This window comes from Pagrus pagrus, assembly GCF_965226575.1.
Source record: "Pagrus pagrus genome assembly, chromosome: 19".
Classification (NCBI taxonomy): domain Eukaryota; kingdom Metazoa; phylum Chordata; class Actinopteri; order Spariformes; family Sparidae; genus Pagrus; species Pagrus pagrus.
The window spans coordinates 7,133,519-7,150,159 of record NC_140203.1 but is presented as its reverse complement, the minus strand read 5'-3'; the positions used below and the strand labels follow the sequence as shown (position 1 = coordinate 7,150,159).

General features: G+C 44.1%; 1 protein-coding gene across 1 annotated transcript in view; it reads right to left on the bottom strand.

Annotated features, from left to right (window-relative positions):
• Positions 1 to 89: 89 nt before the first annotated feature.
• pcsk5a (proprotein convertase subtilisin/kexin type 5a) overlaps positions 90 to 16,641 on the bottom strand; it is a 29,786-nt gene continuing 13,234 nt past the window's right edge. Inside the window, exons 20-37 of the mRNA XM_084383132.1 lie at positions 16,445 to 16,560; positions 16,000 to 16,102; positions 14,481 to 14,617; positions 13,899 to 14,099; positions 13,577 to 13,645; positions 13,389 to 13,431; positions 13,053 to 13,195; positions 11,935 to 12,135; positions 10,512 to 10,595; positions 10,218 to 10,416; positions 8,905 to 9,119; positions 8,063 to 8,305; positions 6,195 to 6,431; positions 5,900 to 6,077; positions 5,067 to 5,284; positions 2,835 to 2,935; positions 2,190 to 2,397; positions 90 to 1,026 (exon numbers count right to left, since the gene is read on the bottom strand). Of these exons, the coding sequence (XP_084239258.1) occupies positions 539 to 1,026; positions 2,190 to 2,397; positions 2,835 to 2,935; positions 5,067 to 5,284; positions 5,900 to 6,077; positions 6,195 to 6,431; positions 8,063 to 8,305; positions 8,905 to 9,119; positions 10,218 to 10,416; positions 10,512 to 10,595; positions 11,935 to 12,135; positions 13,053 to 13,195; positions 13,389 to 13,431; positions 13,577 to 13,645; positions 13,899 to 14,099; positions 14,481 to 14,617; positions 16,000 to 16,102; positions 16,445 to 16,560 (3,184 nt within the window). The 3' untranslated portion in view covers positions 90 to 538. The remainder of the gene's footprint in view (positions 1,027 to 2,189; positions 2,398 to 2,834; positions 2,936 to 5,066; positions 5,285 to 5,899; positions 6,078 to 6,194; positions 6,432 to 8,062; positions 8,306 to 8,904; positions 9,120 to 10,217; positions 10,417 to 10,511; positions 10,596 to 11,934; positions 12,136 to 13,052; positions 13,196 to 13,388; positions 13,432 to 13,576; positions 13,646 to 13,898; positions 14,100 to 14,480; positions 14,618 to 15,999; positions 16,103 to 16,444; positions 16,561 to 16,641) is intronic.

Sequence of the window (16,641 nt, the reverse complement as noted above, 5' to 3'; positions counted from 1 at the left end):
TGCCTCGTGAAGTCACGAATGACTCGTTCTCCGATGCATTTTTTTTTTTTCAAAGACTTTATTTAAACAGAACCACATTTTCAAAATGACAAGCAAACACTTGGGAATAAAGAAAAGCAAAAGAAAAAACTGTGATTAATTAAATTTAAACTTTTAATCCAACACCACAACAATTTAAAAGATGAATAATATGATTAAAGAAACTGTCAAAACTAGTAAATGATCGTGATAAATTATGTTATATATATGCGGGAATTCATTATACTCCAAACTAAGTCTAGAAAATCAACCTTAATTATGTAAAAACTCCAAGGATGCGGAACAATGTAGGATTGTCTGCAGCACATTTCATTTTGTGAATGGATAGCGGTTGTAAAATGTAGCTCAGTATAAATAGCTTCTCATGTCTCATTTGGTTCAACTCATATCCACTGAAGGGTCTGTCCCTCGGGCCAGGAGGAGATAAACAGCACAGAGGGAGGAAGAGGAGTGAGGAAGAGAAGAGAAAGAAGTGTTTCCATAGGGAGATTCTTATGCTTCATCTGAACGTGTAGCTCTCATCGTCGTACTCCAACTCGTCCTCGTTGTCCTCTCCCAGCTGTCCGTACCGGAACTTCCTGTAGACGGTGCCGTCCTGGCCCATGTAAACGATGTCCTCATCTTCATCTTCATCGTCGTCATCATCCTTGCTCCCCAGGCGACGTTCACCAATGTCAACCAACTCAGCCTCCTTGAACCGACCGCCGGAGGAGCTGGCGCGGCCGCTGTGGCCCGCGGAGGAAGAGGAGCTGTAGCCGCCGAATCTGCTGCCACCCCCGTAGCCCCCGCCAGAGCCCAGCTTCTCGTAGCCTCGGGGAGTGATGTCCGGGGGCGCGCTCTTGGAGCGGGAATGTCTGACGAGGAAGACGACAGCCACCAGTCCAAACACCAACAGGATGCAGGCGATGATGAAGACTGCCAGGTTACCGCCGGCCTCCTCTTCCTCCTCGTTCCTGAACGCCAAGTTGGTGCTGAGGACGCACACTCCTGGAAATCCCACAAAGACAGGAAGTTTAGACACCAGTGTCCTAGTTACAGCGCTGTCTAAATATTTAAGCATTTCTTTTGCTTGATTAGTCATGAGTCATTCATTGCTGTGAGTGGAGTAAAAGGTAAAATATTTGCCGGCAAGATATATGATATCGTACAACTACCTCAAAATTGTACTGAAGTACAGTACTTGAGTAATAATTGAGTAAAGTGCTGTATCGTAGGCAACTGGACTTCAGTTTGTTGAAGACGTCTCACCTCTCATCCAAGAGGCTTCTTCACTTCTAACTAACTGGAGGGGAGCTGCAGGCTTTTAAACGCTGTGTGGGAGTGTCCTTAAAGAGCCGTTAAGGACCGGTGTGAGCTCTGAGTTTCCAGAGTCGTTAGGGCCACTTGTGAGTCGTTGACTCAACCGGCCTTCATGTGGGTTGCTAGGGCGAGGTGAGCTCAGGTGTGAATGGTTGTTGAGCTGTCCGGGGAGAGAACTCAGTGCTGCATTGTAGGTGGGTGATAAGTAATGTCGTAGGCCACCTCCTCTGTTCAAAGACGGACGCTTCAGTTTGACATAGGTGGATTTAACCGGTTGGCCCTAACGACTCTGTAAGGACACTCCCACACAGAGTTTAAAAGTCCGCGACTCCTCTCCAGTTAGTGAGAAGTGAAGAAGCCTCTTGGATGAGAGGTGAGACGTCTTCAAGAAACGGAAACAAGTATGTACCGTGACCTGGATGACTGAAAACCTTCATCAACAGTACTTGAGTAAATATAGTAGTTACATTACATATCTAACCCTTTCCCCTGGTTTGCCTCTCAGGCTACATGTGACTTGTTGCTGTTGAGACAAACCAATGTGAACGCCTCGCCCTTAAACTTTGGGAAATTATGACAGCCGTTTTTTCTGTTCTCTGGCATTTTACAGACTACTTGATCAATCAAATAATTATTATACATTTAATCTGATTTATCAACAATGAGTGAGTTAATTAGTTCCAGCTCCAGTTTCTGTCACTTTTCCAGCGATATAATCAACACAGAGAAGTCAAACCGACAGATCAGCCCTCTGCACAACCAGAAAATATGATAAAACTTTTCTCAATGTCAGCGTTGACCTGAAAAAGCACAACTCTGACTCTTAATCCCAGTCACGACCTCCAGCCTACCTCGAGTCTCAGTGCAGTTACAACAGTCCTGCTGCTGTGTCGAGGCCTCCTCCTCCTCCTCCTCTTCCTCCTCATGGCGGCAACAAAGCAGACAGCGCCCTCCAGCTTCTAAGATGGCCTGAGACGGACACACGGTGCAGTTGGCTGGACCGGGCCCCCGACACTCCAGACAGGAGCTGTCGCAGTCTTCGCAAGCGTGGCCTGAACCCTAATGAGGGGCCGGAGAAAGGACTGATATTGAAAAGACGACATACCCAGACACACAGCAACGGCAAGAATCTGACTTCACAGCCGCTGATTCTCCGCCTCTAAAGACATGCAAAACTTCCATTTTTTAAAAGTAAGAGTTTAAGAGATGCACTGCCTTTCAGCTTAATCAATTAATATGCATCTACCTGCCAGACAGTTTCAATTAGTTGCCTCACAGCACGAGCCAGGAGATTTATTTAGGAATCGTGACACAGTAATCATTTTCAGTCTGCGCTTTGAGATTTCTCCTGGTGCAGTAATAAGTTAGTCTAAATTACATTATATGATACCCGGGGCCAAAACATTATTAATAATTATTTTGGCGAAGCAAGGACACGGCGAGGACTTTTTAAATAAAAGTTAATATTTGTGAAATTAAAAACTAAGCGTGGTTACCTTCATTACAGGGTACCGGCCGACATCGCACATGGACTCACACATGCCATCCGAGAGCAGGTATCCAGGGTAGCAGGAGTCACATGACTGGGAGTCTTTTCCTGCAGATAGACGAGAAGTTAAAGCGTCTGCGTGAGGCTGGTGGTATTCTGCATTTTTGAATATCAAAATCAGCACTTAATCAAGTTTTGTCCGAGATTTACGAACCACACTCCTGCACGCGGCGACATGTTTTCTGCTGGAAATATTATCTGGTACGCTAAAGACGATACACCATTTATTACTGTTTGAGTAATTCACTAACATCTTTACTTTCTCTTACCTTTACTTTAAATTTACTGACAAATGTTTGGCAACTTAATAAAAATGAGGGCACATATGTAGACTTGTTTTTAAAGAGTCCCGGTGCTGCCATAGAGAGAAGAAATATACGCCTGTATCGACACCACGTTTTCCTTCAGCCAACAAAAATACAAACACAACACCTTTTGTTTTTCTCCCATTTTTCATGCAGTATTCATGCCGTTTAATCAGCATCTTGATATGCTACACGTGTCAGGTGGATGGATTATCTCACTAACACCTCTGCTTTTGCAACAATTTCAAATCAAATCTTGAGAGAAATAAGCCTTTTGTGTGCACAGAAACTTCAACTTGTGAGAAAAGGAGAGCAAAAACTCAAGTGGGTACACTGAGAGCACGTTGAATAAGTGTTTTTATATGTTATTAAAACTTTTCCTGGCGTCAGGTCACGCTGCTTTTTTCATTTGACTGACGGTAAATGCAAATTCAAGCAGCGTTGCCAATTTTAATAGTATAAAATAAGAACACCTTGTCGCTTTTTTAGCTCTCAGGAGCCAACATCCTATGGCCAGTCAGGCAGAAAATAACTCTATATTGCTGTTGATCTACGTCCAGCGTAATTATATCAAAACAAAGACATCAGGGTTGATAAGTGTGCTTTCAGTCTGCCTACATTAAAGTGGACTAACCTGACATCTGTCACTTATTCTGTCATTAAGACTTTACTGTAAACTAATTACATCGCTGAAGCGGGCGACGGTCGCTATTTTAATAGTTGTGTGACCTTTTACTACGAGCCCAGAGAAGTAGCCTAGAAAAACATGCCGGTTTCAGCCCCACTTCCACTTTATTTAATGCCGTCTGAGGTTCATTATTGTCTGGCATTAACATTAAAATACTCTCTGCTCCTGGCGGCCTTTCGAGTGGACAGACAAGTGAACCAAACTCCATTCTAAAAACAGGTGTTTTATGGTCGGGCCATATTTTTCACAGTAAAAAATGGAGTTAGTGCTGCGGCCCAAGAGCCGTCAGTGGTTGTGTGTGTGGGTGTGGCTGCTCTCTTCTGTGCTCCCGTGTCCTCCAGGTGCTGCCCTCCCCCGCTGGAGCAGGTGATTGTGCATGGCTGTCTCCAGCTACTAATCCGGGGAAAGATTTACGCTGGGGCCAGTGGGTCATCCAGCAGCGTCCACGCTGTGTGTGTTTTCAGAAGACGAGAGCAGCGTCGACAGACTGAACTGTTTTCCTGTGTTTTTCTGTCGACTGTGTTAGGAGAAACTGGTTGTTTGGTGCAACCGGCAGTTTGTATTATAATTTTGTGTTCTTGTAGAGGAAACCTCTGTTTTTCTGATTTGCTTCGACCTACAGACACAATCTGCACAAATGGTATTTATCTTTAACTAATGAATGAACTGATGATTGAGTGTTTCGCACAGACGGACACGCTATTGACTGGCCAGGTCCCAAAGTTTCCCTTTTTTTTTTTTTTTTTACTGTCATTAACGCTTTGGGGATGTACACTGAGGAAAACATAGGCATGGTGGGACTAGTTTTTTCAATTTGGTGGCGACATTTTCATGACGCCGGCTGGGGAGATGGACCAACACACTGTTGCTTCTGGTCTTTCCTTGAGAATTGCTGACGATAACACAAATACAGAATATTGCCAGCCTTGTTCTTTAACTTTAGATTAGATAAATAATCTTTAATTGTTCACATAATTATTCCAGGATTGTTGAAATGAATGCCCTCTTGAAGGACATTCGGGACACATGAACCTGTGCTATAACATGACACAGTCTGAGCAGTCAAATCAAATCACATCTGCAGTCCGCGGAGAAAACAGAAACATCAATATCTCATCGCCTTCATGTAATCTGCATGTGTGTTCATCTGCATCGCACGAGATAACTGCTGAGTGGACACTCGTACCTGAGCACGCCCTGCAGCTGGCGTGGCAGGGCTCGCAGGTCCTGTGCGCCGCGTCGTGGTAGAGTCCCTGCGGGCACGAGGGGAGGCACCGGCCTTCTTTCCGCAAGTAGATGAGACCCATGGCGCAGCTCAGGCAGCTGTCCTCCCCACCCCCGATGCACTCGCCGCAACTCGGGTCACACTTCTCACACATCCTCGAGCCCGCGTTTCCATAGTGACTATCGGATGGATGGCGAGAGAAAGTTATGATAGATTACATTCAATTAAATTAGACGAGATTAGATGAGATTCTGTTCGTCCTCAAAGGAGATTCCTTCCCACAGCTACTCGGTCACATACGGCTATAAACAACAGTAACTACTCAGACGCCATGAGAAGGGGAGTGCAGGCAAAACAAAACACTTCAGACCGGCACGGGCTCTGCATGATAAAATCAAACTGATATTCTCTCTCTCACTGTGTGCTGAAAGTATCGAGGGTGGCACGTCACAGGAATAAATAGCCTTTGTATCCCTTTCCTGTTTTCTCTTGAGTATTTAACTGCACCTCAATTTAACGGCACATTAATTTAACACTCTCAATCACTGCACCCCAAATAAAATCAAGTCTAATTAGCATTTTACAGGCCACATGAACGGCTATTTAAATCTCAGGCTAAATTAGCTTCTGCTTCCAGAACGCACCCCTGTCCAGCTAACTAAAGACAAGCAATGCTTTAGTGTCCACAGTGACATTATGTGACTAGGCAGATCTTTTATTAATGACAACCTCGTGCGACCGCACTTAATGTGACGGATGAGCGGCACAGCTGGACGGCGAGCAGGTTAAACTACCTGTGCTGGCAGGTCTCCACGCACTCTTTGCCCTCACGGAATAGGTGGGTTTTGCATGCGAGGCACTCATGGCTGTGCTCTCCGACGCAGGACTGACAGGAAGGGTGGCACGGCTCGCATTTCTGCGCCGACTCGTCCTCGTAGTAGCCGGTGGGGCATTCTGCCACACAGGTGCCATCTGTACCAACAGACACACATGAATATAATGCGGCTACGCAAACAACAAACAAGCCGCGGAGGCCCGAAGAGCTGTCCAGGACACGCAGGCTTCAGAGGATTCACAAACTCGACTCACTGAGCAGGAGATGTCTCTGGTTGCAGCTCAGGCAGTGAGATTTGCCGGGACCTGAGCACCTGTGGCAGTATTTGTGACACGGATGGCACTCCCCGTCCCGGTCCGCGTACTGGCGAGGAGAGCACTTGTTGGCTGATGGGAGACAATGGCTGTGGCCGTCCAGCTTCTGATCGTCTCTGCAGCTGGTGCAGGAGCCGGCGTGGGGCCCGGAGCAGGTGAGACAAGAGGCATCACAGTCTAGAAATAAAAAGTTATCACACCTTCAGTGAAGCACACCGAGAAGAATCAATATTTTCTTTTATGTAGTAGTAAATAGTTTATCTGATACAGTTACTAATAACCGGGTGATGGAATGTAACTAAGTACATTTACTCAACTACTGTACTTAGTACAATTTTGAGGTACTTGACTTTCCTTTTTTTACTACTTTACACTTCCACTCTACTACATTTTGGAGGCAAATATTGTACATTTATCTGATTACTTTAGTTAGTAGTTACTCTGTGGATTACATGCTGCATCAGAGCCAAAGCCACTTACTATTTATTTAATAAATGTATTTTATCTGCAATTGGATAAATACAACACGGACTCCATTTATCAGAAACATGCTAAATACTGGATCTGATAGTCCGCCAGTCCAATAATCACTCAACCAGACATAATTTACTGTATAATTTACTTTTGCTTGCTTTTTTGCTTAAGTACGTTTATTGCCAGAAAATTACTTAAGTATGTTTACGGTCAGATATTTGAAACTTTTACTCAAGTCCTCTTTGTATAGGTGACTTTCACTTTCACCAAGGTAATATTTTTACATGACGTCGCTACTTTTACTCAAGTATCACCTTTGGGTACTTTTTACAACGCTGTAATTAGCTGTAGTCAGTAATCTAATCCAAGTATCACAATATAAAAGTAATGTAAGCTACTATTGTATCCTATTTATGTAATCCTGTAACATGTATTCTGTTACTCTACGAGCATGCTGATAATAAACATTTACCGTCCTAGGTAAAAGACTTGAATAACATATTTTTTTCCTATTTTTTCTATAATAAAACGCCTTACCTGGTAGTTTCCACCTATTTGCTTTTATTGTTTTTACTCTGTGTGCTTTTGTTTGCTTGTTTTTATTGTTTTTTTATCGCCTCTTTCTGCTTTTCCCTGTGTTATCTGTGAAGCACTTTGCCTTCGGGTATGAAATGTGCTATATAAACACATTTTCCTTGCCCAGGAATGCCGATTAGGTTATCAAAGTGTGATCCGTGAAAACACTGTCTGCAGCCTATGTTCAGCTCGGATGAAAATAAATATTAAAACCCCCCCTCCGTCCATTCGCAGTACGACAATGTTCTTCCCTTTAAATGTCTCACTGCTGGCAGCTACTGTATGTAGCAACAAAAGTGGGCATCGCCTACAACATTTTCCTGGGAGAAACACACCACGCTTTGTGTTTTTGAATAACAAAACTAGAGCGATGTGTCTTTCTCTAGGGAACTGTCTTTGCCGTCGCTGTTTTGTTTTCAAGGTTTGACAGCTGCCTGTTACCCGTCTGAAAAGAGATGCTATTTTAGTCTGAGTCAGGAAACACACTCCGGCATAGTAGAGAATATAATTGAGAAGATGCATGAAGGACGCTCTACAGGACAGAGTATGTTGCATCGGCGAGGAGAAAATGAAGTTTTAGGAGAAACTGATCATCTCTGAATTTTTTACACGCCTAAAAGAGTAAATTCTGAATGTATAACAAGAAAAAAGTCAACAAAATCACTGAATCTCGACTTAGTTTTCATCAGAGGAGTGCATTTCTGGCTCTCAAATAATTCCTGAGTTAACAAAACTTGTGCTTTATGTTGCTGCTGTACCTTTACACTCTCCTGTTAAAGCGTCTCTATAGGTATGAGACGGGCAGGCTGCCAGACATGCCCCATTATGCAGAGTGGCCTCTGGGTCCGCACAGGCATCACAGTCGTTGTTGTTGGGGCCGTCGCACAAAGCGCAGTCGGGGTGGCAACGCAAACACTCCCTTTGCTCGCTGTCCTCAAAGAACCTCTCGGGACAGTCTAGCACACACAGGCCCTCGTGGAGAAAGTGATACTCCTCACAGCCTGCACAAAGGACAGCTTTTAGTACTGAATGGAAGAACAATTTAGTACAACTCTTTGAAACTATACCCTAAAGTCTTAGAGAGGAATGCAGGAGGAAGAAAAGTCTACTGCACACGGTAGTTGGAGGGGAAAAAAAATCTGACTTTGTTATGAAGACACACAACAGATGACCACAATGCAAAGTGCCAGACAGTCACAGGGAGGTCAGGGGACGGTCGGGTGGTTTATTCGTCGCGCTTTCACCCAGATGACTGTAGTTTGGGTCCCGCTCGAGGCGATGACTGTTCAGTGGTGACTGTTTCGAGTAAGCAAAACTCGCCCTGAGCGCGATGTCAGATGAAAATGGCTGCCATGTGAATACGGTCTATTAGGATACATCGTCAGGGTACTATGAATGCCCGTACATTGAGACATTTCAGTTCGGATCAAAATGGTGGACTGACCAACTGGCACGCCTAGAGCCATGTCGCGAGTGCGGCTAAAAATATCAAACGCCACACTTACAGGTCATAGTAACACAATCTGCAGCGAGCTATAGAGATCAAACAGAACCAGCTCCAGCAGCTGAGTTTGTTACCATCTGCATTGTGTGTCAGTACCTGTGCACTGCCCGAGTGGGCCGCACTCCCGACAGGCCGAGGGGCAGTGTTGGCACTCCCCGTCCCGCACAGTGTGCGCTGGAGGACACTCGTCCACACACTGGTGCTTGTGTAGGAGGAGAGGTTCTTCACAGCCGAGGCAGTGCGTGGCGTTCTTCACACATGACGCGCAGCCCGCCGCACAGCTCCGACACACCTGGCCCGCAGGATAACCCCTGTGAGGTGCCAGGCAGAGATCAGCAGACACACAGATACAGGTACACTGGGGTTATCGTGCATGTACACTGCATTTGTTTTCATGCTTAACATCTAGATTCTGTTGAAATCACATCAAGCTGCTTAACAGACATAAATTAGACGCACCACTGAACTGATACATTACTAGTTAAGACCATGGCAAGTATAAACCTGACATGTGTCAAGTTGGACTGGATATATCTTTTATTTTTTATCTAATATGCTGTCATGAATTTGTGCTGCTGCTGCTGCTGCTGCTGCTGGGGTAAACAAGACAACTGACATTTTGCTCTGCTCTGCTCCGTGCTTCTGTCTACAGACGACTGCCAATAATTAATCCAGACAATCACGTAGTTATAAAGTATCGCTCAAAAACTGCTCCAGAGTCGGCAGCAGATATAAAATTAAAGAAGGGCCCTCATGGCCAAAAACTTAGAGTGGTCGTCTCGGCGCTAACGGAGCATGAAGGACCTCTTCTTTCAATATCAAGGATGCCACAATTTAATGGCGCATAAACATCAAGCAGGAAATGTCAAAATCATGGCCGTCAAAGACACCTCTTAGTTTTGCTTTTGGCTCTTCAGAGATCGTGCCTCAACGTGATTTTGCCAGCAGGGTTAAATTTCCCAGCATTGTTTTACCGTGGATGTATTTTTATTCTTTTTTTTAATATCCACAGAATATTCTTGCATTTTTATTTCATTTTATATCTGTTCCAATGATATTTTAAACGTCATTTTGTCTGTTCTTTGTCATTACTATGGAAGCCCAGAGGGGCAAGTGAGAAAAAAATGTTTTTCAGGAGAAAAAAAAAATTCTTGCGTGCATTTTTTGACAAAACATTTCTCCATATGTGAAACTGAGTGAAAAACCTGTGAAATAATAAAAAAAAAACTTGCCTTGAGGGCTTCTGTACATTACCATTACCACTTTCATTCTTTATTTATTTCATTTTATTCTATTTGATTTTTTATTCTGTACTCGGGTCTAAATCATAAATGAGATCTCCACTTCCTGATTAAATAATGTACATAACTATGAAACGAAAAACAGCAGTGACAGGGTGAACCCCTCACCTGACGCACTCTTGCACACACTGTCCATCCTGCAGGAAAAACTGAGCTTTACGAGTGCTCTGACAGCGAGTGCAGCGCTGAGCGTCCACACACTGTAAACAGCCTGCAGGGCAGGCCTCACACACACCGCTCAGCCGGCTGGCAAAGAAACCCCCCGGACACTTTGACACACATGTTTGCTGTGTGGTCAGAAACCGGCCTGGAGGAGGAAGAAAGAGCAAACATCGTCACTGCTGCGGTGTAACCAGGAAAATATGAAACTGCTGTGGCGGGCTTCGTAAGTGACTGACAGACCTTGTGCACATTTTGTACAGTGATTCTTCTCGTCTCCAGAGCAGGACTCACAGGACGGGTGGCAGTCCTCACACGCTCCGTCATCTGGAGGTTAAATAAATGACACAGTCGTAACAGCAAGAGGGAAACCTGCCCCTGATCCAGGATCATTGTAGTACGCATCACTGTACAGGCTAATGGCACACTTTCTCTCCATCCATCCATAATAAAGCAAGAAAAGACTGTTGCTGGACGATATATTGCAACACTAGTGCTAGTAGTCCAATTCAATTCCAATTAGCTAGCTTAGCCTGGCCACAAACACCTTTAAACGGTACCTATTAACACGTTATATCTTATTTGTTTTTATGTTAAGTCCTTCTTTTGGCCTTTTATTTTGACATACTTTTTTATATCTGATCTAGAAAGTTGCTTCATTAATAATTTCTTACTTTATTACTTACAGAAATGTACAAAAGACAAGTTGTGTTTTTTTTAACGAGGGTTATATCTGTGACAGTAGGAACTGTTGTTCAGGTGCATGTTGCAGTGGTCCTGTTTTGTGGTTGCACTTAGAGGGATCAGGGAGGAACACGTAATGTGAACACACGTGCCTGAAAATGTAATAAAACTATGATCCGGTTGGGTGAAAATAATGAAAAAGACATTAGCATGGAACTATTTCTTCCATTAGTCTTGCCGAGCAACCTTAGCTGTTTCCCCCTTTTTTTGAATAGCCCGGCTTCATGTTTAGCATACAGACACAAGAGTTACTTTACATTTACCTGACACAGATTCTTCCACCTTGTAAGTAAGAGGATTCAGTTTGTATTTTCAACTTTCCTCACATTAACGATGCACAAGTGATGAAATATTGAGTCATGATGTGTTTCAGGAGCCATTTCAGCACCAATAAGTGCAGACTTGTGTCTTGAACAACAGCAATTAAAAAGCCAACAAGTAGGAATAGTATGTAAACCCATCTTCACAATTTAAATCAGCATGTTGCTGTTCAAAGTTTCAAAGCTTGAGACTTCAGGTTAAGTTGCTGAGATTCAAAGTTTAAGAATAACTTTACTTGTGTGTGTTCATTCTCAACCTTTGTATTAACCTATGTACTTTTCTCTGAGTTATTTTAGTTCCTATAATTAAGATGTCTAGCTTCACACTAATTACCATATGTTGTTTAAAGGTCTGTCCAACTAATTCCACGGAGGAGCTAAACGTTCAGCATATACAATCAATTATTTCAAAGTCCGTATCTGGCTGGCGTTCAGTAGTTCTGACCGTTTTGAGTACTTAAGTTGGTACAGGGTTCAGGGACGGTGGCACACAGACCAATTACCCTCCAAGATTTCTTTTCTGCCCCTGTGAAAGTGCCCAAATCCCTGATTCATTATGGGCAGACAGTTGGATTAGTGGAATACATAAGTATTAGTCTCACCGCTGCGAAAGGTCTTAATGGGACAGACCTCATGGTCAGACACACACTCTCCGTTTTCCAGCGTCTTCGCCTCCTCACAGGACAGGCAGTCATCGCCCTCCGGGCCGCTACATGTCACACAGTCTGGGTGACACTCCTCGCAGTCATTGGTGTCTTCGTCGCCATAGAAACCGTCAGGACACTTTGAAACGCAACTCCCCTCTGGGGAAAATGAGAGAAGTTTCTCTGGTTTCTGGAGATCTATGTTGTATGTAGTCCACTTAGCAGGGCGAGTTCACAATTTGAAGTACGTGTACTTTACCTGAAGTATATTTTTTACATCAAAGTACTACTGCATTAAACGCTCCTCAGCTCTACTTGAGGTCAGCGGCTTTGCATTAGACGTTACCAGCAGAACAATGGAAACTTAAGCAGAACTGTCTGCAGTCTAGTTGCATTGTGGGTAATGTAGGTCAAGGACAAAAAAGTAAAATGTATGGAATGAATAACACAACATCTCTGGTTGTGCTGCTTTATACTAAACAACATATTAGAGAGAAATGTTGCACTTTTCCTCCACCATGTTTATTCGACAGCTACAGTCAAGGCTGTACGACCAATTGAGGATCTGCCCCGGGGCTCCACAGACTTTACCACCAGGCATTTACTATCTAGTGGTTTGATTAATTGCAGTTTTGCTTGGTAACGTGCGCCACTAAAGCACAATATGAACCGAAATGACAGGAGCTTACAGCGGTGTCTGCATTTTAATTTGAGGTCCTCTCTGGTCCTCCTCTCTTGTACAGCTGTCAAAATCCGGTTGAATCCAGTTTTAATACCTCAAATCTGTGGTTTACACACAGCAAAGGGCGAGCCGAAATCTCAAGGCACACCCGTATTTATATCCGTGCAAAATAGCCTCTATAACTCTAATCACCCTGTAAATATACACATTAATGGACTAAATCTCCCCTAAAACTACACAGTGCACCTTTAAATAAATCTGTTAATATCATGCTTACAAGGTGTATGTCAGTGTGTAATCTGTCTACTCTAAGTGAAGGATCTGAATACTTCTTCCACCTCTGTAATTAACACGCCATGCCTTCACGTCTTGGGTCAAGTGGGGGCAGTTTTACCTGATAAGAAAAGGTCGGTCTCGCACCAGTAGCACTCGTGTTCATCGCAGCTCACACAGTTGTCGTCGCACGGAACGCAGGTCATCTCCTCTTCCACGCTGTACGTCTTAGCCGGGCAGTTTTTGTAGCAGCCATCCTGAAAACTGATAACAGAAGCAGCAGTCTATATATATACCTGCAGTTTCCCCTCACACACACACACACACACAAACACACTGTACGCTCACAGCGAAAAAAAAGGGCCCTTTTTTATTCTAGCATGGCAGTGAACTGAAAGGCAGAGCGGGTGCAGAGAGGCGAGATCACACATGGAGACAGTGAGGCACACAGCCTTACTTGTAAAAGCCCTCAGTGCAGGACAGGCAATGCCTGGGGTTATCTGTTGAAAGCAGACAAAAAAACTCAGCTCTCCTGTTTAACAGCAACTACCAGGAAAAACTCCCGAACATGGTCGGCGACACACTGGGAGGAGAGCTCGCTCTACTGTGGGCAGCGTTCGCTTGGGCCTCTGAGCCGTGACTTACACAGGACGCACTTCCTGCAGCCCTCCTCGCAGGACATGCAGTCGTCGTAATCTGGATCCTCCACCTCCCCTGAGAGGAAAAAAGAAAATGCGAGTGTCACAGAAAGAGAGAAACATTTAGAAATAGAGGGTGAGAGGGCGAATGATGGCTGGTGTGACTAAAAGGCTTTATCTTTGACACTTATAGTGCATTAATGTGGCGTCGGAAAGAAACTGAGACCTCACCTGACTTTCCATCAGTTTTTAATGACTGAACTGTAATTTTTGGTTGAATTTATCCTTTAATAAGCTCATACGCTGAATGACGCTGTGAGCCTGTTTACCTTCTCCACACTCCAGCTTCGCACACACTCCGTCGGAGACGTAGTAGGACGAGTTACACTTGAGGCAGTGAGTTGGGCTCGTGCAGAGCCGGCAGCGGTCCGAGCAGCGCTCACAGCTCCTCTCTTTGGTGTGGTAGAAAGCCTCGGGGCAGGCGTCCAAACACTGGCCTTTATACAGGTAACGCTCCAATCCAAACTTATCTGGAGGAGAAACAGCATATCATGGTGTGAAGAGCGGTGATGTTGAACTTCGGCTGAACTTTGGCTTCTTCAACTTCCCAGCACCAAACAGCAGGCAGCACCAAAGTCATCCAGCAGCCGGTGAACAGAGTGCAGCATTTAAAGCTAAAGAGACAAATATTTCATCAGAAGTTAGTGGAGACCAGATCAGAGACAACCATGGAGTAAATATTGGCATTTGATGTGCTGCTCTCGACTGTCTCCTGTCTCTGGTGCATTTCTGATGCTGAACTTGACAGACAGGAAAAAAAGAACGAATAGAAAGTCAAACTCTTCTGGCAATTGGAAAGGAGACGATCACCAAACAAACTTATACTGTATACGTGCTTGTTCAGGCCTCACCGGTGTCACAGCTGGTACAGTTGGCAGCTCCTGCATCCACACAGGCGGCACAGGTGTGGTCACACAGGTGACACCGGCCACCTGACCGGAACTTGCCCTTGGCACACTCCTCGACGCAGCGGCCGTCATCCAGAGCCCTGCAGCCGACAACGACGTCCAAAAAAAAAAAACACTTTTTCAGCTGCGACACCACAAAATCAACAGACATGAATTATGTCTATGCAAATGAGCTGAACTCATTTACATCCCAGCAGGTAACATATGGCAGAGTTACACAGATGAAGCTGAGCGTGTTGACACAGGCAGAGCGGAGGGAGGGTTGGCGATGGTTCGTTAAACTGAGAGGCAATGTGGGACTTTTAGATACTGATGCTGATTAGTTGAAATTCTGTACTGCACACATATGCATGCATCTATACATCCACACAGATATAAACAGTAGCAAACACCCTAATCTATTCCTATTACTAACTATATACAGTAAATGAGTGTGTCTTTTGTCATAGATTGTTAACTGGTTCAATTTTCTTGGCAATGGCGATTTTTATGACTTGTTCAAATTCAATCCGATCGAGTCACAACTTCCCAAAGCGACGTCTTTTAAATGTAAAAGTCCAAAAAATGTTGCATGGCAAAGAAAAGCTCTCTCATCTTGAGAACAGACCGCTTGTTTTTTATTTCAAAAAACAATTTTGTGGAAATGTCACAGGAACTATTAATTCTTTATCGTAACAGATGTCGACAGTGTTGGGGAGTAACGGATCACTCAGTAATAGATTACTGTAATAATAATACATTTCCCAGCAACGAGCAGTGCGAGGGTTAACAATTTCAAAATGTAACTATAGTAACTTCTCTTACTATAATAAGTAACGCAGTGTTACTGGGTCGCCAGAACGCACCTTATGTAAAAGTCATTTAACAAGTAAAGCAACAAATTGCTTTTGATACCAAGTGTGAGGTAAAGTAATGTTATTACTTTCTAATAAGTAAAGAGTAACTTATTACACTTCCTGAGTAACTTGCCCAACACTGGTTGTCGATTAGGACTCATCAGTTAAAGGACCAGTGTGGGGTATTTAGTGACATCTAGTGGTGAAAGTTGGAGACTGCAATCAACTGAGCACCCCTCGTCCCAACCTCCCCTACGATGGCCCTCTTTAGGGCAGCGTTTGGTTTGTCCTATCTGGGCTGTTGTAGAAATACGGAGGTGCAACATGGGGGACTCCATTGAAAAGGGCTCGCTCCCTCTGTAGAAATAAAAGATTCACTCCAAGATGAAAACATAATTATGAATATTATATTCCTTTTCTGCAAGACAAGACAAGACTCTGGCTTTTATAATTATTTTATATCAAATTCATCAGCATCGTACGAGTTTGATGGTAAAAATATCTCTGGTACATCATTATTTGTTCTCTGCACACTGGTGAGACACCATTTTCTCCTCCTCCGAGAAACAGCGGGGTGTATTCGTTTCCTCTCTGACCCTGAATCTGAAAAGTCAAGACCAACTCACCGTGAAGAAACACAGCTGATGCAGTCTCCTCTTTGCGGCCCTGTGCACTTCAGACACGTTGCATCGCACGCGTGGCACTTTCCGTTACTGTCATGGTACTCTCCTGATGGACACAGAGCGAGAGTGCGATGCTGACTGAGAAATGAGTAACCATCTGAGGCGCAGAGGTGGGTTTAATGTCAAATGGCAAGGGTAGGAAGCCACATATACAACACATACACAGAAACCCTGACTAATAAATATACATAGACAGATATAAAACAGCCTTCATGCTCTCATCAAACATTAGCAGCTGTTGTGTACATATGATATTAATTCAGTTAAAGAAAATAATTGTATTTGTGATGATACAGAAGTAAAAAAAAAAAAATGTGTTAAGGTTGCATTATGTTTATTGGACAGCAGTGAGCCAACACGTAATAGAGAAAGAAGATGGTTGACTGACCGTCTGTGCACTCGGTGTTAACAACACACACTCCATCCTGCAGGCTGTGACCGCTGGAACAGCTGCTGCAGTTCCCCCGGCTCGGCCCCACACAGGTGAGACAGCTGGCGTCACACCTGAAGAGGAGAGCACCGAGACTGAACACATGCGCACACAAACACACGTACTGGCCGTAAAAGAAATAAAATCAAAAAAAA